The sequence below is a fragment of the Thermobia domestica genome, chromosome 12, assembly GCF_964235325.1.
Source record: "Thermobia domestica chromosome 12, izTheDome1.hap1.1, whole genome shotgun sequence".
In the NCBI taxonomy this organism is placed as follows: Eukaryota; Metazoa; Arthropoda; class Insecta; order Zygentoma; family Lepismatidae; genus Thermobia; species Thermobia domestica.
In genome coordinates this window covers 127,896,850-127,920,984 of record NC_137465.1, presented here as the reverse complement: position 1 = coordinate 127,920,984, position 24,135 = coordinate 127,896,850, and the positions used below count along the sequence as shown (strand labels likewise).

Here is a 24,135-nt window from a genome sequence, read left to right as displayed (position 1 = left end):
AAAATGCAATCAATAATAAATATCCAAACTGGAAACGCCTTCATTCTTACATTAGTTGTGCCAAAGCAGATAATGAAAATACAAAGGATAATTAAAAGTAATGTAAGTTTTACGTGTGTTTTTGTAACACGTAATTGCAGATTACGATAATCAACTTGATACTTTCTAAGAAATACCGTAATGCCTTTGTGCGTATCTGCTCTTGAAATGATTGTTTTCCAAAAAGAAAATTAAAAAATCGCATAAATTGATATATAATGGATCGTGTAATTATTATGTTTTATTTACGTCTTGGAATACACTCCTTTTTTGATCTTTCCATTAAAACGCATTTGAAACCAATGATAATTGATGTATTAAATGTCCCCAAGGTGCATATATACACATAAACGCAAATCGTACCTTCGTGTATCACTGATTCATAATCTTATAATGAGAAATACTTCTTTGGTCCAAAAAAAAAAAATCTATTCTGACAACCATTAATTTTTAATGTCAATGATAGGAAATAAAAGCAAACAAAATAGAAAGCTAAGAAAATACCAGTTGTTAAAGTGTTGTGACTTCTGAGTGTTTTTATTTTATTATTTTTTTTCAACTTTTATTCTTTAACTATATATATACAGATCACTGTTAGAAAAACGCTGGTGAAGCGACAATTACTGTAGTGTTGGGCAGGAAATAATAAATGAAAGTCATGTACGGTACTGAATATGAAGTTGACTAGTAATATAACGATGGCATCAATTGTTTCTATTTGGAAAAACAAAGAAAAATTGCCAGGAAATATTCTAGTGATTATTTTTAATTAGTATATATTGTAGTTATCTGTAGTAGTTCATGGTTTACATATATTTCACTGTCAAGATTTCAACGTAAGGTTATTGTTTGCTTTTGGGAGCTGAAAACCATATAGTAATATAACGTACAAAATTCTTTCAAAACACACTTAATCTAGAACGCTTAACTTTTGATGTATATAAAAACTTCGTCTTTATTCTCAATTTATGTATCAATTGTGACTTACAGTATTATGTCAGCATTTAAAACAAAAAGTACAAACGCAGGTAAATGCCAAATGACTCTCCTTGAATTAAAGTTTATTCTATCTGTTAACAAGAAGTATCATTAAAATTTCCATATTGCAAACTGTACTGACGATTGTAGTAAATATTTGGAAATTTACGGAGTGCCAAAAGTTTCTTGCAGATATTTCTAAAATTCTTGTCAGAATAAAGGATAACAACATTACTGTTAATAAATCGAGTAATGCTGAATTCACGAAAATATCTGAAGAAAAAAAGGAATATGTATATTCCTTAAAGGATCTATCGACAATACTTCTAAATAGGAATAAAATATCAGATTGGTCACAGAATGTTTCAAGGAAGCTCCCTCGTTGCTGTATACATACGTTCGTTTGGCCTTGAAGGCCTGGTTCAATTCCCGTTGGGAGTTTATATCTTTCGGCATCGTAGATCCAAGCTGTCGTAATAGTCTCTAAAATAAATAGGGGACTAATCAACTAACTAATATTTCACGAAACTAATTAGGCTGTAAATCTCTTACCGTCTGAATAATTAATAAATATATGCAATAAACATTGAAATAGGTTTTGAAATATTGAAAATAAGTTGACAAAAAGAAAAGAGATATTTCTAAAAAGATGTTTAAATATAAATTATATGAATGATACAATTATTAAAAGTAGAAGACTTGTTGACAGCAGCTTCAATAACGATCTCTGTCGTCTGTAGTTGGAAGCTTCTGCCATGCCAGACAAACAATTAATTCTCGCTGCAAGCTTACATCGAATGTTATCCACCTGCGTCGTCTAATTTCAGCGGCATTCCATTAGCCCAGACTGGAATGTCAATAATCCAAGCTTAACGTTCCTTCTGTAAAGGGATTAAGCCATAAACTATGCTGCAAATGAACTCCTCCCAAGGGAATCTTAGGACTACTTTTCGAAGTCTCTTTAATACTCCTCTTGCTTCTCGTAACTGCTCTTCCTGGTCTGTTAGTGCGCGATTAAGACGGTGTTCCCTTCTCTTGTTTCTACTTTCGTGAGATTCTAACAGTGGTGGTAACCATAGCAACGTTCCTCTTAAATGCTTATCCAGAAAGCTTCTTTCTGAACATGTATTTTCCGTTGCACAGAAGAACGGGAACCTATTAAAATGGGAAGTGAAAGCATGAATTTCTTTTTTGAATGTGGTTTCTTGCGAAAGTCTGGTAATCACTAAACATAAAAGGCTATGAAACTTTATCTTTTTTTCGCGATATTTGTGGTATATTTTAAAAATATGTTAGGAAAACGTAATATTTGTCGTATTATTATTATTATTTTAACAAAAGAGAGCATCCTACAACCACATTAAACATATTTTGTGACTAATGCATGAAAATAAACTCAAGAAACTATAGAATAGGTATTATTAACTTGTTTATCCTGGGTGTAAATCCATATCGTTAGATCATGGCATATGTAGCTTGGGTCATGATATCTGTAAACAGTAAACCATATTATATTGAGAGACCATCCAAACAGCCTTGCTGTGTTTCAGTGGCGGATCCAAAGGGGAGCGATCGGGGCGATTGCCCCCCCTCCCCAGAAGTGGAAACTTTCTTATTTTATATATATAAATAAAACCCATCCCAGAGTTTGGAGCTCTTAAAAGTAGCTCTAAGTAGCAGTATTACAACCATCCCCCCCCCCTCAGAAGTCCGTCCTGGGTCCACCCCTGCTATGTCTCACGTTGAATGTTCAGCCTGTCCGAAGAACAGACACTTCGGCTAGTTTTACATAAAATGCAAATGATTAGTTATTAATGACATTAAAGTTATAACAAGTGTACACCAAAAAGTGACACTTTTTTATTTCCAATTATATTGCCGTTGTGTGGTATTGTTAGGCATCGTGAAACTAATTTAGAAAGTTAAGAACATCATCGTAGAAGTTTTTTCTTTTTTTCTTTTTTTTTTTTTTCCCCTCGGTAATCTTCATTGACCATAACTCATAATTCATAATAGCATTTACCATAATGAACTTAACTGAAACATTAAAATGAGATAGGTTGTCGTGTATTTACTTCATTCGTTGAAACTTGTAAGTTTGCTTTTGGGAACTGAACATCCTAACCGGATTTTTTCTTTAATATTACAACATAGATAATGATAGTCCCGAAACGCATCATTTTCTGTGGTTTGCTTATCGACAGTGTGAGCGGGTAACAGTAATCAGAGAATGTAATAATTTGTAAATAAGTAAATAAATAGAATTTGAAATAGTACGAAATTGTCCTAAAGTATATGCGTTATGTGAAAAAAGTGCTATTTTTTGAAATTGTATAGTGTATGAAGTATTTGTTAAAGCACTTTCTATTACAGTAAAACCTGTCTTCAACGAACCCTTTACTAAACGAAAACTTATGTTAAACGGAAATATTTTGCAGTCCCATGACTTTACTGGAGAAAAATCCCCTTCATTAAACGGAAATTGTATTACGCGGACAACGGAAATCAAAATAAACCTCTTAACGGAGAGTTTCAAGTTTCGAAGTGCATTTAGAAGGTTTCTATACATCCTATGAGAAGTTAGATAATATTTTTAGCAAAACAGACAGTGATGTGCAAACCGAAACAGACACGATGGATATACATGCTTTAATTGAGAATTATACGGAAAGTCTGAAAGGAGAAGAGAAGGTGGAGGAAGAAGAGAAATAAGGCATTGAGTTGTAAGAAAGGTTTAGGCTAAAGACTTATCAAGATTATTTCGAAAGTTTAACAGAACTACTACACTTGCCTTACGTCGCAATGATACTGGTATGCTTAGTTTAGTTTCTGAGGCTAAAGTCTTTGTGTAAAGTTGAGCAAACAGCGATGTGTACAGAAAACCCTCCTTGAATATTGGAAAAATTAAGTTAAGCTATGTACAGTATTTTCTCTGTTCGTTATAAGTTTTGCGTGTATTAATTCGTAGCAGAAATAAATACTGTAAATTGACTAAGATACATACATCACGTTACTTATGTCAGTATGTCTATTATATGTATGCACTTTTTTTTTTTTTTTTTTTTTTTTTTTTGCATAGGACTGCCTTTATTAAACGGAAATCTATCTTTAACGGAAACTTTTGCGACTCCCGTTCGATTCTGCTAAAAACAGGTTTTACTGTATATAGTTTTACATTTTTGAAAGAATTTGTTATACACTAGTATTATTTCTCAAATCAGTAAGACTTAAGTAGTTAGTGATTTGAAAAAAAAAAAGTTAGAAAATGAAGAAGAAACACATTCTACATGGCTACTTAATTCTTCATGCGAAAGACCTTAGATTTTAAAAGAATAAGACGATGGTGATATATTTACGTGGAGTGTAAGACACAATAAATATTCAAAAGATAAGTTCTTTAATTCAAATTGCATAGGGTACTCACCTGCTGTGTACGGGAAACCCATAGTCGATTCCCGTTCTATCTGTATTCTTCAAACTGCAAAGATTCGAAAATTGAAGATACAGTATAATTTCTCAACTTTTTTTTTTTTTTTTTTTTTTTTTTTTTTTTTTAAATAGCAAGTTCGCGTGATCATCATATTAAGTATATAGGAATAGGATATAATATCCAATCAAAACTGAAATTGAAATATCGAGTTCTTCTGAATAAATGGCAAGATTTCAAGTTTTCTAAGATGGAGGTTCCATTACAAATAACATTAAGCTTTTGCCAGTCAACAACAGAAAGGCAAATACACATATCGCGTTTTAATTTATCCTTTTATTAATTTTAATTTGTGTTGATTTGAAACAAAATCTCTCATTTTAATGTTTATTGCAATCAAAATGTGCTATATTTCTAGCAATGTTACCGTCAAGTATTAATTAAACACATTTATGATGCGTTAAAAAAAGTCATTATGGATAAAATGCTAGGGCTATGTGACCAGTCTGTATTTGTTAATTAAATTGGTAATTTTTTACTTCATTCGTATACAGCTATATAAAGCGATAACATAAATTTAAAATGATCGATAGTTCCTTTACCAAATCAGAATCTCCGAATTCAAATAAACAGCCAGATGACATATGATGTTTTCCATTTCACACTTTTAAATGTAACAAGTTATAAAAAGTGCTGCTTGATACGTTGAAAGGTCCTTTTGTGTCACATTGTTGCGTTAGATGTTTTAGAAAGTTTATTGCTGTGATCTGTATATTATTAGTTAACGAATACTTATATTGGTATGAGTAGATGTAGTTTTATGAAAAGTAAAGGGTGAACTCTTTAGTTTTTTTTTTGTGTGTGTGTGTTTTTTTTTTTTCAATTTACTAGTTAATTAGTGAATGATAGTTAAGTTTTGTCATTAGGAGAATATCTCACTTGAAGTGAATTCGCTGTATTCTTTCCGAATGACGTAAAAACATAGTTATATCATCATTTGAACTCCACATTCGTCTAATACGTACTAATACTATGAAAATACGATGAAATAAAGTAGTTGGTGTCTGTTTCATATTATTTATTGACGTATAATTTGACCCACCGTTTACAACGTAATAATTGTCTAGCCATCAAATTCCAGAATGATAAGAAGCAGGGAACATTGATCACTTTTTCCAAAATAATACCTTTTCAGTCTAGTGTAAAGTCCAAATTTTATAACTGTTCGCTTCAAAATATTCTTACCCTGTAAGTTGTATAATTTCTAATCTAATATTTGTCTATCTGAAATACTGTAAATAAATAAACTAGAAAATAAATACATAAATTATCCCTTATTTATTTTCAGAAGATGCTCTGTCGTTAAAATATTATCGATTCGTTGAGTTACCATTAAGTGTACCGTATGAGACTAACTAAACTGAATGTTTTTCTTTGAAATGAATAAACAAAATAGTCTTGAAATTAATTCCTAGTTTACCCAAACATACCTACTTTGATATGTGTACCTATATAATGAATACTTGTGATAAAATGGAAAGGAATCAGTATACGATTTTCCATAATTCACACAAGTGAATCAGTATAAATAATTAAAACTTTTCTGACCAGACTATATCCTTATTTATTAAAATTAAAATAAGGTGTAACAGTTTCAATAACTTAAACCTTATCTTCATCAGACGTTAACTCGATGGATGGACTTATAAGTGAATGTGATGTTATATTCTCGATTTCAGGTATTCAGGTACTGATTGGCGCACATGTTGAATTTTGATAACAAAATCTTGGGAAATACAATAAATAAATTTTAGAATGAAAAATTCTTGAAATTAAACTGCTGTAGTCCACGAAAGAAAGTCATTCCTCGGTTGTGTAGTGCTATAAAAAGATTGCAATGAAAACAAGAAGTTTATGACAGTTGTTTCAAAAGGTGCATTCAGATTTTGGTAAGGAAGTATTACGTTCAAATGCAGAAACAGGTAAAATTGTTTCTTTGACAAAAACGAATTTTGATTATAGTTTACTCGCACTATTAACAATACTTTCTGAAGTACAGTGAAGAAAGGACGATCACTATTGGGAACAAAACAAGTATCAACAGTTGTTAGGACTGCCTTTGCAGTTTGAATATTTGAGAAAGTGCTAACCGTCGGGTTCTTCAGATTTAAATCCAATCCGACTTGTACACCAGCAGTCAATGTGTGATTGTTTTCATAGTTCATATCAAAGTAACAAAACATGTATGTTTGGGTAAACATAAAATGGCCATTGATATTTATTTGTCTACGTGCAAAACACAGTTACATAGTTATTCTCACAGCACAGATGAATGTTATCTAGTAAAACGAGACAGACTAAAAAAAACATAGAACTGTTAAGAAAATAAACAAGAAACGATATAAATATTAGGAAAGTTATGAAATTTGGAAGAGTGAGATATTGTTTGGAATAAAATGAAGTTTTTTGTTCTTCCGTCATTTGGAAAATTCTGAAAGAAAAGCACCGAATTCACTCAGATCATCTCTTAACTACCGTATGGCACAGAAAGAATTACACCTTCACGCATCCTACCACCATTTTCTTGTATTGTCTTTCGAAATAGAGCAATATTATAACATAGTGTTTTAATTCAACTATCAAATTGCTGTTAGTTGATAATAATAATAATAATAATAATAATAATAATAATAATAATATACTTGATGGTCAATTATGACATAAAATTCTGCAGCATTTTTTCTCATATTTTCAAGAATCAGTAATCGAAATCCATGTTTATATATTTAAATCTTGAGGTTGGAATTCGTGAAGGTGTAAAAATTGTGAGTGCATATGGAAATTCACTTAAGTGTTAATTTACGTTTATATATATAACTATTTTCAAACAATTCGTTAAAGTTAAGAGGTAAATATAAGCTATGAAAAATATATCTTTTATGAATTTTCTTCAATTTTTCAGTACTACGAAATGTCTTACGGCCTCAATGTGGAAATGCACAAACAGGTAAGTTTTCTTTTTTCTTCCTTTCTTGAAAATCGCAGATATAAGTTGTAGTTCGTTTACACTGAAATTTGATTAAATCAATATGGCACAGTGAAACCTGTCTAATCTTTGCTACCATTAAAAAAATATTTTAAACAAGTGGCTAATTTTTTAAATAATAGCTAGCGAGTTTTTAAAAACTCCTCCTGATGAAACAACCTTTAGGAGGCTAAGACCTACCAGCCAGCTTATGGTCCTCATGTCTTTGGGGATGATATGTGATCAGCACATCGGCTGCTCTCGCCGTTAATTCTGGCTTTTTTGACCGGAGTTCAATACGGGTTTCTTTTAAGTAGCTCCCTAGTTGTCCTCACGGACGTCGGAACATCAATATCATCTAGTGAGTGCGAATGGTCTACCGATTTTTCCTCTAGCCAAACTCAGCACTGCTTGACTTTCCTGATCTCATGAAAAGCGATTTTCCAATACGACTTGGGTGTTACCAAGAATAATAGAGGTTGTATAAATATAAACAAGTGATTATCGTTTCACAGTGTAAAGCTAAGACTTCCAAACTATTCGACGTTTTCTGAAGCAAAACTCACATTTTACCAAAATTCATGATTATATGAGATACAGCAAGGCCGGTTAGGTTAAAGGAGATGGTGATGATGAGAAATGAATGAAACGGTGGAATGAAGAAAGTGGGAGGAAACGGGAAAACCCCGAGAAAACCCACGTACACGGTGTTTGTCCACCACAAAGTTCACTTGGCGCGAGCTGGGATCGAACAAGGACCCCATGCACCAGAAGTAAAAACTACCACTGTCCCACTGCGCCCCCCCCCCATGGTTATACGCTTAGGGGTTCAAAATGAATGGTATTTTACTTTCCCTCCAGTCAATATTGAATTAGGGAGAAACAATAAGTTCATGAGAACTTTTGCTAACTTCTTAATAAGTCAAAAGTTATCCGAGTTTCGAAATGTAATTTTTGTGTGAAAACATATTGTACCCGTTAGTATTATCCTCGATTAGTAGATGTTGAAAACAGGTTTTTGTCTCAACTTGTTGCAGATTCACCACGTTAATTGTAGATTCGTATTCATATAGCCTCAGTGCTGAAAAGGTACGTTTGAAACGATATACAAAATTCAGATGTATCATTCTATTAATAATATGAGTTAATACATTTTATAGAAAGGACATTGATTAGAGGTTTAATGGGAGAATTACTACTAGAAAAAGAGAGTGTGCCTTACCTTGAGATATGCTTAAATTGAGTATTGGTGGGAGCTCGGTGAAGTGCCTATGCAACATAGGAACTGGAAAATAAAAAGGGGTTATTTTAATGGAGCTTTGTTAGAATTGTTGGTTGCGAGCAATTCACACAAATACTTTCGGTTGTGTTTGGGTCAGGTACAATAAATGGTATTCACAAAGCACTACTAGTTACAGCGTTTTATTATAGTGGTATTAAATAATCTTACCTTTATGACCTTTTAATGTAAAATAATGTATGTTACACATTGTCACAGAATTACAAATCTAAAAGCTTGAATAATGTAGTGAGCGCTGTTATTTACTTTATTTAAGGCATTTGTAGACTGTCGTTGATATTGAGCAATTCAAACGTGGACAATAACTAATTTTTGTGATCAGGCTATTATTTACAATGTTAATTTTGAATTTTCTCCGCGTCCCCCTTCGACAGCATATATCGCTGTTACTTTGACCTGAAATTTCCGATTCTGATATTGATCTCCTCCCACTTCTGTGTCCCTCTGCCTCCTATCCCCCCCTTCTATGTTCGTTTTGCATGTATCAATTACAACAGGGACAAAAAATATTAGTGAACCAGTGATTGGGAATGCGTGGCGTGTTTACATACACACGAATTAAATCATTCATGTAATCTGTTACATGTCGTTTGTATGATCGCCGATTGATTAAGTGTGAAAGAGAAGCGGGTCGTACACGCTTAGGCTTTTTTTCAGTTCCCTTTCGATACTTTTTTGTTAATCAACGTTTTATACATACACATTATATATATATATATATATATATATATATATATATATATATATATATATATATATATATATATATATATATATATATATATATATATATATATATATATATCGAAGGTATGAAGGTATTAATTTTGTTTACCGAACGCAAATTGAAAAGTGCAGCTGAACATGGGAAAAAGTAATAAAAAATGAGGAGGGTGAAGTATTGTGTATTATGAAGAGGGAGAAATAAAAATATTATTATTACCAATTCATGTAGCTATTTGCACTCACGTCAAAAATTCAAACTAGATCAAGAATAGTTTTGTAGTATTGTAGTGTATTCAGTGCCTTGAATAGTAATGACGTAATATTTTCAACTTTTAGATTATGAATTAATTATCCATGTAAAGATAAGTGTGAGTTGATTTGAATTGTACATATTTGCAAATTACTATACGTACGTAATTATACAGTTAAAATTTCAATATTAAAGATGAAATAATTGATTAATTTTTGTTCTGTGAGGAGTTTTGTATTCTTCGAAGTTATTTGAAAGTATAGTATTATTTTAGTGCATGATGTAATAACTTGAGGTTATAAAATTGTCCTTTAAGTTGTATAGTGGTATGATCGTATTATTATTATTATTCATTATTTTCGTTCCTTAAGGATGGTCTAAAGCCACAAAAAGTTTGTTTCTGTGATAAGAGATGGCGTTGCTATCGCCCTATCTTTTCAATGTTAATTAATATTCACAAAAATGATTAATAACTTTTACAAATACTGAACTATGTTCTTCACTGTCAGTCTGTTTGAAGATAATGACTATACGCAGCAATTGTTCCGTGCAGATTTTCGAATTGTTGACTCGTTCATTGTTGAGTTCAACTAATTGTTGCAGAGGAATTCAATGCCTCTCCCCTTACCATTTGTTCTAGGACTCTGGAATTTTGGTATTTAGTACAGCATGATGTAGTCTATAGGTTCCAAGGTGACAATTTTTCGAAATTTTGTTCTTTCCATTGTTGCAAGCTTGTAATTGTTGCAGAGAAATCCTATACTTCTCCCGTTATCATTTGTTCTAGGACACTGAAATTCTGGCATTTAGTATAGCGTGATCTAATGTATGAATCACAAGTTGAAATTTTTTCGTAATTTTGTTCTTTCCATTGTTGTAAGCTTTTAATTGTTGGAGAGTAATCCAATGCTTCTCGCGTTATTGCTTGTTCTAAGACTTTGAAATTCTAGCATTTAGCAAAGAATGTAGTAATGTATGAATATGAAGGCGAAAATTTTATTATGTATTTTCGTTCCCATTGTTGTAACCTTTTAATTGTTGTGGAGAAATCTGATCCCTTTCCCGTTATCGTTTGCATAAGGACGATGAAATTTTGTCACTGAGTACAAAATGAAGTAATATATGAAACTCAAGGCGAAAATTTTACAGCATTTTGTTCTTTCCATTGTTGTAAGCTTTTGATTGTTGAAGGAATCCAATGCTTTTCCCGTCATCATTTATTCTAAGATTCTGAAATTTCGGCATTTGGTATACCATAATGTAGTGTATGATTCATAAGGTAATCATTTTTCGATATTTTGTTCTTTCCATTGTTGTAAGCTTTTAATTGTTGTAGAGGAATTAGATACCTCTCGCGTCATCGCTTGTTCTAGGTCTCTGAAATTCTGTCATTTAGTACAGGATCAAGTGATCTATGAATTTTTATATGAAAATTTTACTACAATTTATTCTTTTCATTGTTGTAAGTTTGTAAATCAACCATTGTTGTGAACCAACTTTATTTATGCAAAATGTTTTGGTTATTCTGGGTATTATAATAATGGACATGTTCAGTTTAACCGAACCCACAGTTTTCCCCCGCGTTCTTTCACATCTGTTTTCTTTCCAAGTGTCCAATTTCGTTTCTCCCTCCAATTCGTTTCACTGTCCTTGAGGGGAGGGACAACATCCTTCTGAAGACACTGGACACGACCGTCTTGTGAGTTTCTCTCTAAACACCAAACACACACGCACACACACACACACACACACACACACAATATAACTATACATTCACACGCATCTTTCTATCTTTCTGTTACACATTATATGTGGAAACAAATACCAATCACTCAAAGGTTTCTCAGGAACATTTATGAACAATTTAGAATAATTATGTAACTGAAACTGCGATTAGAAAATTTTGGTTTCAAATTTGATAAATACAATCAATACGGTTTTCAAGCGAGCAAATGTAGCTACATGCTATGACAACTCACCGCGTGTTGTTGAGGGGAAACAATATTGTTTCAATGTCTTATTACTGCATCCATAAAACTCATGTAAATGGACTGGATTAGATTGGATAAACCGCTCACCGCTGATAGCAAAAAACCTTCGAGTTATTTTGTCTTTACACCGCTATACTGATCTTATGAAATTATGTAAAAATATTTAACTAAATAATGAATAAAATTAAATCAAGGATTGTTTACACTTGCTTGTTATCTTTAATTAAAAAAGTTATTAATTATATTTCTGAAATTTCCTCAAACACGATTATTTGTATTCAAAAGCATCATCAGTTAATTTATTAATCTTCCCAAGATTACTCGCAATTGACAGTGAATGAAATGCATTTATTTCTCGAAGTGTACTTAGCCTCATCAACTTTTTTTTAAATCCTCTCTTTTTATCGTAGTCCCTTTGTGCGCTGTATGTGCTCCTTTGAGGACACATGTCAAATTTGTGCATTTACTATCAAAAGACAAACTAAAATAAATGTTTTACTCTTCTCCACTTTTGAATTTCCAAGCCCTTTCTTTGTTCGAGTATTGTTCGTATAAGAATCTGTTCACTTTCCCAACTATATAGACGCTTAGAGAATGAGATCATAAGATTTTAATAAGATAAGTAATCACTTCCAATTTCAATCAATCTTTGTCGCTTGGAGGACGATACGATGGGTCACTGGTAGAGCGCTCATCTCTAGTGTCAGGCACCCCTGGTTTGATCCCGCCAACGCAAATTTGTGGGGGAAAACACTGTAGCCGCAGTTTTCTCGGGGCTTTTCCATTTCCAAAAGCATCTCATTCCGCCAACTCTATCATGATCATTCGCTTCCATTACAGTCACCATGTTTTCTTCTCTTATCGTTACTGGAAAGTAAAAATTATCCAGAAAGCAACCAAAAGTGTTGTTGAATTAAAGCATTACTGAGAAATCGGACTATTCGATTATGCATATAACAGTGATGAAATGGGACATGGGCCACTTGGGTCTCGACTTTTGTCTGAGTCATCCGGGCCCGGGTTCGCTTCTGAGACTCGGTCTGATTCGGTGACTGAACGAACCCGGACACCAAATCATATCCGGAAACTCAGATACACCTGGTGACTGAGAAGCAACCGAAATAGCTCTGCAGAATTACTGCAAAAATTTTATTTATACTTCATTAATGATGTTCACTGCTTCAGCTAGAACATTAATTTGCCCGATTCTTGATGTGACATTTCTTAATCAAGATACCATGTTTTGAATATTTCAAATATAATTTCATGTTTATTCGTCTTCAAGCATGTGGGTTTTGATTATAGCCTATAACAAAAAAAGAATTAACAAAAACTGATTAACCTCAGCAGTATTTTTTATGTTCTAAACAAGAAGCTTTACAGGTCGATTAAACATTAACGATCTCTCATAAGATAAACATGTGACTTATCTTTTCTTTGCGATTATGAATGTTGGTACCCTTATAAGCGTTGTAGTTATCTTTCAGTGTAACACTTGACACAAGGAAGCAAGCAAGCGAAAAATAAAATTATAATTAGTGGAAAGGCGATGAGAGAAGAGAGAATCAGGTTTGCTAGAACTGCATTAGTAGCCTCACACACACTTCTCATGTATATGACGTTCCATCTCTGGGTTCTATCGAATCATCGGGTCACTCCGGATGATTGGTCGTGGTTTCTCAATCATGGGTCTTTCTGGGTCTGATTGCAGTGTCTCTTCCGAGTCATGTTACACGAAATTCGTGACCTATTCCATCAGTGGTAGACTATCTATATGGCAACATCAAACATGTTATAAGAAAAACGAAAAACAGAAATATGGAAAGATATTGAAATACCTTCTCCCAATAAAAATAGAAAACATTGAATATTGAAAATATCAAATACCGAAAACATCGATTCGTAAATATTTCGGTATTGATGTTTAGATATTCGAAAATATCTTATGGATGGATCAATATATCGAAATATCGCACAGCACTAGTTAGGATGCAGATAAGCATGTAGCCACACGTCTCATATAGACTCGTTCTCGCATTCTCCAAACAAACGATGTTTAAATACACTGTCTAGTATCAAACTCGTTATTTGGCTTGGTCTTCAAAGTAGAATTTCTACCACAGAATTATTGTGGTTTCTGAACCCGCGATAATCAAATTTGTGTGCTGTCAATAATTACCTTTGTTATTAAATATAGAAAACAAGTGACGTTCTCTACCTGATCTTTGCTTTTTCATCATATACAACTCAAGCTTGCATTATGATATTACGGCTAGTATTGGCCGTAATATAAGCCGAACATTTTGTTACCATTTCAATTCTGAAAAATTAGAGTGCGTTATATGTGCCCGACCTTACTAAAATTATGACACTTCTTCATATCATATGCTGCTTCAAGTAAGTTGATTCATAATTTTGGAATAACGATTATATAACAGCATTGTAGAAACTGGCCATATTATACAGCAGCGTTTCCCAACCGGTGTGCCGCGAATGGGCCGCTGGTGTGCCGCGAGGAAATAAAAACAAAATTATTAATTATATAGGAACCTAATTGCAAGACAGGAAATATGTGTATTTAAATTTCACATTACTATGAACCTCTACAATGAAAAAATACTGTAATTGTAATATATTATTTTACATACATTATTACTACATAGATTGTATTTCGAAAACAGAATTTTATTAATATTTAAAATTGTGACGTATATTAACCATGTTAATAAATTATAAGTTTCACACTGTGTTACTTATCTGTTCATTTTTAATGTTGAAAAAAGTACTAATTATCATTGTTATGACCATTATTGTTTCTTTATTGTTACAGATTATTTCGTAACTTGAAATTTTAAAATCTCATTATATCCTTTCGACAAAGTAAACACACATACAAATTACCGCAATTCTGTTTTAAAAGTACAAGAGATTTGTTTGTTCGTTCGTAATTTAGTGATCTTCCTTGTGACAGGTTGGATACATTCTTCGAAAAAGAAAGTGTATTTTTGAAAAGACTGAGTTCTATATTTCATTGGAATTGTTTTCTATTTTTTTAATTTGAATGAAAAGTAAGTATAATGATTTACGATGGAGGAAAACCAGTGATCGAGCTTTATTCTTTGCGAGAAGGAGGTCAGTAATCAAAGAAAACAAATACGACGGTATTTTCTATTTACAAATAATAATAATAATAATAATAATAATAATAATACCTATGAGTGTGCCGTGAGAATTCAAGTTAGACCTGTAGTGTGCCGCAAGTTGAAAAAGGTTGGGAAACGCTGTTATACAGCATTGTCGAAACTAACTTTCGGTAGTTAACAGAAGTAGTTTGGCAACGATTGATGACTGGCAAAAATCAATAGGCAGTGCAAATTTATGGATGCGCACGAGACGAGTCGAGACAGGATTTTCCTGACAAAATTCGAGTCGAGACACGGCTCTTCCAATAGACAAATATACATTTTTCGAGTCGAGACATCACTTTTACAGCACATTTTCGAGACGAAACAGCCAGAAATCTTGTCTCGTGCGCATCCCTAGCAAATTTTATAACACATTAAAATATGTTAAAGCACTCAAAACAATTAGAAATACGTCAGATGCACATGTGTGAAATTGTCCCCTAATAAATTTCGATTCAAAGCCAAAATCAATCATTTGTATTCTATTTGTGATTGATTCTTTTGAAGAAATAATTTATTTCACCAACAAAAACGAAATATTTAAAAAATAAAGCTCATACTTCACCCTATCCTCAATTTTCAAAATTTGATTCAAAACTAGGAACGCGCACAAGACAAGTCGAAATTTAAGTCTGTCTCTACTCATATGAAGAAAATGCCGTCTCGACTCGGCGAATTCAAAATCTAAAGCCATCGTTTGTTTGAAAAATATAAAAATAAATTTTTACATAATACATATGCAGACACACACACATTATATAACTAACTAACTAACTCTATGGCCTATGGAACCCGGAGGTTCAATGCCGCGTTCACAAAAGCTCTCCACTGACTTCTATCCTTAGCTAATTGCATCCAGTTTCTACTTTGTATTCCTATCTCTGCGAGATCCATCTTAATATTATCCTCCCATCTGCGCCTAGGTCTTCCTAATGGTCGTTTTCCTATGGGTCTTCCAGTCAAGACTTTGAAAGCGTTTCTACTTTCTTCCATTCTAGCTACATGACCTGCCCACCTAAGCCTCCTAGACTTGACGACCCTAACAATGTTGGGTAAACCGTATAAATTATGTAGTTCCTCGTTATGAAGTTTCCGCCATTCCCCATTCCCGTTCCTCTTGGGTCCGAATATTCGTCTCAGGATCTTGTTCTCAAATACTTTCAGTCTATGTTCTTCCCTCAGAGTAAGTGACCATGTTTCGCAGCCATACAAAACAACAGGCATGATTATCGTTTTATATATTTTAAGCTTCAAATTCTTCGACAGAATTCGCGACGACAAGAGATTTTGAACCGAATAGTAACACGAATTCCCTGCTTTTAGTCGACATTTAATTTCTTCGTGAATATGATTCTCGTGTGTTAATATTGATCCTAAATATTTGAAAGTGTCCACTTTATCAAAAGTATTATTTAATATTTTAACGCCTCCACAATTTGCCGTATTACGGTCTCGACGCACTTCCATGTATTTAGTTTTCTCTGCATTTATTTCTAAACCCATATCCCTGCAAGAGTTTAATAAGATCTCTGCATTTATTTCTACTGTTCTCCTATCATCCCCTATTAAATTTACATCATCAGCATATGCCATAACCTGGTGAATACCGTTCAACTCTAGGCCCTGGTTGCTATCTTTGATTTTCCTTATGGCGTATTCCAGCACAAAGTTAAATAATAATGGCGACAACGCATCTCCTTGTTTCAGGCCATTTTCGACGTGAAAGCTCATGGACAAAAATTTTCCTACCCGGACTTTAGTTTGGGATTCACTTAAACATATCTTAATGAACTTGTGTGCCTGAACTCCTCTTTATAACGTTGTGGATACGCCACTGGGGGTTCTTGTGTTCAATTTGAGTTGTCATTTGTGAAATCTTTGATTAAATCTGTGCTGAGCAAATGTATTTCATTGCAAGTCCAGTATCACGTGAAAAAAGACAAGCAATATACTGCAAATACCGAAAAAAATTGTTCTCAGCAATCGGCATTTTCGCTATTCAGCGTTCTTTACCAGAAATGGAACGATTAGCTTCAAACTCCTCTTCCGTACAAGCTGCAGATTACTAGACAGTGGTCAGTGGTGTCAGGTTACTTAGAGGGATGGAAGTATCGAAAAAGAAAATTCCTACGAAGGTCGCAGACAAACGACATCCCACACCCTCTGCCCCATCCTTCGCGAGGAAAAAAAATAAAGAAGGGGAGGTAAACTTCTAACTCAATCTTCCAAATTGGGTTCGACAACAGTGCCATCTATTTTTGTAAATTTCGTAAAAACTGAAAGCTATGCCCCCTGCGAACGTAAAATTGTACTTCTTTCTGACGACACTATTTCATCCCTTTAGACTAACCTTAACCTGAAAACTTACTTAATTTTGTCTGTAGTCATGGAATGAAACCGCATTTCCTGTAAGTGGTGTAGAATGCGACGCATTTCCTATAATTAGTACAACCGTTCATCATAAACATAACAAAACAATATTCATATTATAATTATTGGAAGTAATATTCGTAACTCAGGAACATTTGACCATAGTTATATGATGAAATGTACGTATGAAGGAAATTATAAGAGCACGTCGTAGTGGTTATTCTTAATCTTTGTAGGACTATGTTTTGGGGAAACACTAAACGAATTTAAGCTTTATTATGGCTATATACGTATATATATATATATATATATATATATATATATATATAATATACTTATTTAATTCCATTCTAATAAGAATTAATTTTCTCGATTGTATCCTGTTGCTTCTGTAACCCATACTAAAACCGAAACCTGTCATGGTTGCATAGCTATTAGGATCTGACATGCACGAACAAACACACACACACACACACACATACACGTGTATAGCTTGAAAACACACTGATTGCGTGATCGAAAGTAAAAAGAGGATGCTGGATGTTCTTGCGGTTGAAGGATATATCGACCACTTTATACCTTCGCTCTCTCAGCGCTATTAACCAAACCACACTCCACATTCTGACGAAATAGCCAGAAGCTGTTGCATTAACAGGACTAATGGGGAGATAATTTTGAGTGGAAATACGTTTGGGCTCCGTAATTTCGCGTTTCTCTTACGCTGCACCATATAAACTAGAGAAGTAATAGAGCAGATTTCAGAATGGTAGAAATCCGTATTTGATGCTTGATTTACAAGAAGTAGTGAGTGGTTGTTAGAAGTATCTGTGTCACTATCAGGAAGAGGCAGAGAGCAGTACATACAATCTGCTACTTAACACTGCGTGTGTTTTTTTTTTTCTCATAGAAGTACATCAATAAATGAATAAAAACTATCAGTTAGCTGTTATTGGCAACGAAGACATATTTGTTAGTGCCATAGAAGTTTATCTTTCTCAAATTTCTCTAAAAGTTAAAATGTATAGTTAATCATATATTTGGGCTTCATTTCATTAACCATACTGTATACAGTCATAATGAGGAATTTGATGAGCGTACTTTAGTTTGTTTCATCGTACTAGGTGGCATAATTGTCGTTCAGGATCAATTTTTAAATTAAAAGAAAGAAAAAAAACTCTCTAACTTCCTGGAAACCTACTGGTATGCATGACGATACTAACCCATATATCATTCTGTTTAGTTTAATGAGATCTGTCAATTGTTCCGTGTCTCGTTTTTGGGACATCCCTTCCTCCCCATTAAACACTCATAATATTGTACAATTATTATTTTTCTTGTCGTTAGTACCAGAGTAAAAAATATTAATAGAGTTCACAATCCCAATTAAGATCCTTACTGACACAGTTATAAAGTATTTCTTTATTATGATAAAACGTCAACGGATTGCACAGTCTTTTCATACTGGTAGACAGACAACTAAGTAGGTTTTCCTAGAATTCTCAGCATATCATTTTACATAATCGTTTTACACGTTATTAATATTACAATCTCAACTGATCGTTTCCTTTTGCCCACAGCACAACTTAACCATTCACAATCCAGTTATTTTATTTGAGTTACTAGTATAAAAACAATGTTGTTATCTATACAGGCTATACATTTTAAGTTTTTTTTTTTTTAATAAAATCTCTGAAATGTTTTTGTTCAGTATTGTGTTTGTCTCTTCCCTACATCTCTTCGTATGTATTGTTTATTGGTGATTTCATCAGTTGATTGTGGTCGTTCAATAAATTTGTGGGTGCAAAGCAAACGAATTCGTCGAAGCATGATTTTGTGGCAAGTTACGGTGAGTAGCCTCTTTCTCCCTACGTTCTCAATATGACAGTATAATATTGGTGAAGCTATGTGCAAAAATTCTCACGACTTTATATCAAAGGCTTAATATATATACAGTCTGTTTTAATATCGAACAGTCTGTTTTAATAAACAAATAATAATTGAAATAACGAAAGAGAAATAATTATTTAAATAATTATTCGAATAACGAATCTTGATTGAATATTTACTCAAATAAAGAGAAATTGTTTTTGTAATTATTTGAATAAAAAAACCATTGTATAATTATTCACATAACGAACCTTGATTGAATAATTATTCTAATAATGAGAAATTGTTTACGTATTTTTTAAAAAATGATAAATAAATCATTCTTGTATATTCGAATAAAGGTAAATTTTTGAATAATGAGCAAATCATTGTTTATATAATCGTTCGATTAACAAACCTTGACTGAATAATTATTCAAATAAAAATAAATGTTTGTATCTATACTTACTTGAATAGGAAATCATTATTTGTATAATTATTCGAATAACGAATTATTATTTCAGTAATTAATCGAATAACGAATCTTGATTGAATAATTATTTGAATAAATAAAAGTTGTTTGCATAATTAGTTAAATAACGAATCATTGTTTGTATAATTTTTGGAATAACGAATTATTATTTAAATAATTAATCGAATAAAGAATCTTGATTGAATAATTATTTAAAAAAGAGAAAGTATTTGAATGATTATTCGAAAGTATTGCGCTGTACCAGCTAACATGGCGATCAAAATAGTGGAATCAAAGATGTTTGCTTAATAGTAGCGAAGCATTATAACTTCTGAAACCAGGTGGTAAACATGTTAAGATACTCCTGATGGTTGATAAATTTGTCTTTGGAAACTGATGTCACTAGATTGGATTTAAGTTTAGGGTCCCTTTTAGCAGTGAGATTATATGAGACAGACCTACAGGTTAAGGTGAGGATCCATACCACATGGGCTCCCACCGGGACTAGAACCCGGCTTCCCGCGCCACAGGCGCGTGCGCTAATCATATACCCAAGAGAGAACTCTAAAATTGATGTTAATAAGAGAAGATAGTTACATTTCTTCCAACAATAGCAACCAGTCACTTCGTTTTGTAGGGGATAGTAATGACCAAATTTATTTTTCTTTTGTGTAGAAAAAGTTTATAAAAGAGCAGAAATTGTTACCTCCGCTTAATGGTGAATTAATGAACTTCTGAAAGGGGGAAAATGTAGCGGTGTGTATAATTTCGCATATATGAGCTGGTCACACTGCTAAGAATTGGCTTTTCAGCGGTGGCATATGGTGAACGTTGCTTGAACGTCGCAAGAGGTCGGTGGACGCTTTCTCTCGCGCGGATTAAGGGCCATCGAGACGAGAGGGGCAATTTGGGTGGCTGGTTCAGTTCAGATCCATCGCTACAGAGGACAGCCTGATGGGATTTGGACTCTTGAGGATTCATTCCCATTGTGTAACTTCCTCGTCCACTCCATTTCCTTTGAGTGCAGTGTTGTCACGTTTCAGAGCAATTGCCAACGTTGCCATATCTCGACGACATTACTTTGTTGATTGTCTCTTTGAAGTGCTTTAACTCGAGCGCGTGCAGGAGAGAGAGTGAGGAAGAGAAGAGAAAAGTATTATTGCGTAGATGCTGTGTTGTCTGGAGGAGCGAGATAAACTCTGCACTTGAGATGTGTAATAAGAAGGGGTTCTCTGGTAACCTACACACAAAGGCGCTTTTATGCTGATTAGAGACAAAAATGGGAGTATAAAAGATAAATAAAAGCGTTTGTTTTTGATGAGAAATTAGTATTCAAATAATGAATGTTACATTATGTGTGTGTGGGGGGGAGGGGGGAGTTTTGATACCAAATTATCCACGATAACAACAGTGAAGTGTCTTTGGATTTATCTGAAGATTTCACACAAATAATAATAATAATAATAATAATAATAATAATAATAATAATAATAATAATAATAATAATAATAATAATAATAATAATAATTATTATTATTATTATTATTATTATTATTATTATTATTATTATTATTATTATTATTATTATTATTATTATTATTATTATTATTATTGCCATCATCTTATGTTCAGACTACAACTGGTAGATAGGTGATTCGATGTAATAAATTAGAACAACACAAATTTAAATAGTGTTTTATCTTTTCTTATTCATTTTTTATATATACATTTATTTTCAATTTTACGTCAGAATCTTTCGTAAGATAGGCCTATTATGGTGTACAGCCCAATATAAAAAATACGTAAATATACGGCGTGACAATATTATTTAGTTTTTTTTTTTAATTAGTTTATTAGTAAAATTGTTAGAATAATACGTAATTGTGTAACTGATCATTGAAGTTAGTCCTGAGAAATAATTTGTCCGGACCCAAATCATTTGGTTATAGGACTAGAAAAGCGAGCAGAATATCTAGACACATCCCCAGTGTTTCTCTTTACTTAAAAAAGAAGAAAAAAGATAAATCTTACAGACTTTAATTAGCAGCTGCGGCAATAACTTCAGATTGTCTTATGGAATGAATAGGCAAATATGAAAACAGTTCCTACAACAGCATAAATTTCTTCAATACAAGTAGTGCTGTATCTATAATAGGTCATATCAATCTAAAAGATAATAATATGATAAATTCTGTAAGGTGGTATTGAAACTAATATACGAAACTAAAAGCTCAGCTTTTCTTGACTACCCCAGAGAAATAACTTACGTTCAGCAAAAGAAAAGCAGACAGATTCAATGGGGCTCAGTAAAATTATTTGGAAACGATAGTTTTCATGGTTTTATTGCGTACGAACGTTGTGATCGAAACTTATCCTTTTTTTTTTTTTTTTTAATCTTTTTATATAGATTTTGAATTGTGATGCTTCCCTGATCACAGAAATTCTGGGGAATGTGGTGTTGTAGTCCTCCGGAGAACAGCATTGTACCCTTTCCCTTTCCTCCCTCAGTTCTCCTACGTTGAGTGGTTGCTTTGTTCCGGAATTTCTCTACCGCTTGTCTGCCTTGGTTCGCCACAAATCCCCTCTGTTCCCTCGTCCTACGTTTTAGTTTCCTCCTCCCTCTTCGGATCGAGAAATCGATCTTTGGTTCCGACACGGATCGCCAGCCTCGATCTGTTTCGGTTCTCTCGGGGTCTTGTTCCATCTCCGCCTCTTCCATTTCTTCATGTAGCGAGTGTCACGGTGCAGCCGTGATTGTTGCGAGTTCTTTTTCTTTTTTATTTATTTTTTTAATGGAGTGAATTTGTTATCCATCAAATATGACTTAGAGAGTTTCTATTTATCATTTTTGTTGTATGAGAGTAATCATTTTTTGCTAATTTAGTAAAACAACTAAAATGATGTGATTTGCGTAATGCACACTCATGTCCAAAATTATTGTCGCATGTCTATAAATATGTTGTAGGAATATAATTTTATCTAGTATTTCATATTATCATCGTCCCCATTAGTTTACAGAGCACAGCCATAGAACATTAAAGGTTTCATTTCATAGAAGCATTTATGTGAGAAGCCTATAAGGAAAAATAAAAACAAAACACAGTATTTTATGTAATTACTCATCTTAATTATTTCTGTATTGCAACCATCCTTCATACACATTTTTTGTTGTAACTTCTCATTATATTGCTGTTTGTGCTAGTTTATGAAATCTGTCATCTAATAAATTACTTAGTTCAACTTAACTGTAATCAGATCTACAGTAGATATCGAAAACACGGTAGAATCATCTGCGGAAAACTGAAAGTAAAAAGAAGGAAAAGAAAAAAATCCGTGATATTTGTCAACAGTATAGTTTTTAGATAGTAAGATTTTTATTTAGCATTTTCGTTTATAAGTTCGAGCATAAGTGAAATACATATGCTTATTGAAGTTATTGTTAAGTTTTGTTTTTCTTTTAATCAATCGAGGAAGATAGAAGAAAAAATCTTGAAACGTGACTTCTGAGCTCTCTTTCTTTGTCACTTAACCAATAGTAAGTAATTGCAGTTCGAGATATCAAAGACTACTTTTTTTTTCCACCAATTAAGTGGTATAAACCAATATTTTAGTCTTTACTCGAAGCATTGGTTAAAATGAATTATGCGCAACACATGTTTTACACATCAATGTGAGTAAATTAAGTAAACAGTAAAGAAAGTTTGTCTACTATATACCTCATTCTACTGAGTAGTTGAGCTGTTTTTGGTTTATTCTTACTTTCCTTTCCCAGTACGATCTCCAATCGGTGTTTAAATACTTAGATTAATACTAATAAATTAGAACATACACTCATCATAGAGAAGACGTGTAGCATATGCTATAACATGAGAAATGACGTAGCATTTAGGTTTACACAAGTACACTAATGATTCTAGCTGAGCCATATAAACATATGTGTAATGCTAGCCTAATTGCATGGATTTATTTTGTTTCAAGGTATTTATTATAGGACGAAATATGAAGTTTACAACGTAGTTTTTAAACGGTGTATGAAAATATCTCGATTGTGAATTGAAAAGGGGTAGTGAAAACTGAATCGTTAGGAATAATAAGTTGAAGTTGAAAATAAATAAATAAATAAATAAAAATGATATGAGTTGAATTTCCGGTTACTTTGAGGGAGAAGAAACATGGTTGGTTATAAGATCTGATAATAAACCACGAAAGGTATATATATATATATATATAAAATTTTATGGGCGATGACCATTTTTTTTAAAGTTACGTAAAATATATACGTGTATATTTAGTACATTAGCAGGCGTTATTTTATACTATCTATGCCTACACAGATTTCGTGGACTAATAAGAGAAGAGTTTGTACTGGTATGATGCGTATATAATAGTGCCTTAATTGTACAGTTAAAGCAAGTAATTTATTAGATTGGAGAGGCACTTCAATACATATCAACAAGAAGAATGTTCTTTATCAGTATTACACTCTTAAAGTGAAATTCATGACAA

The 24,135-nt window shown here is 32.9% G+C and overlaps 1 protein-coding gene across 5 annotated transcripts in view; it reads left to right on the top strand.

The window, feature by feature from the left end:
* Positions 1 to 24,135, top strand: part of LOC145666637 (transducin-like enhancer protein 4) — a 355,168-nt gene that overhangs the window by 115,791 nt on the left and 215,242 nt on the right. For all 5 annotated transcript variants that reach the window (XM_081734087.1, XM_081734089.1, XM_081734086.1 and 2 more), the window contains exon 4: positions 7,407 to 7,451. In XM_081734087.1, coding sequence (XP_081590213.1) covers positions 7,407 to 7,451 — 45 coding nt within the window. The remainder of the gene's footprint in view (positions 1 to 7,406; positions 7,452 to 24,135) is intronic.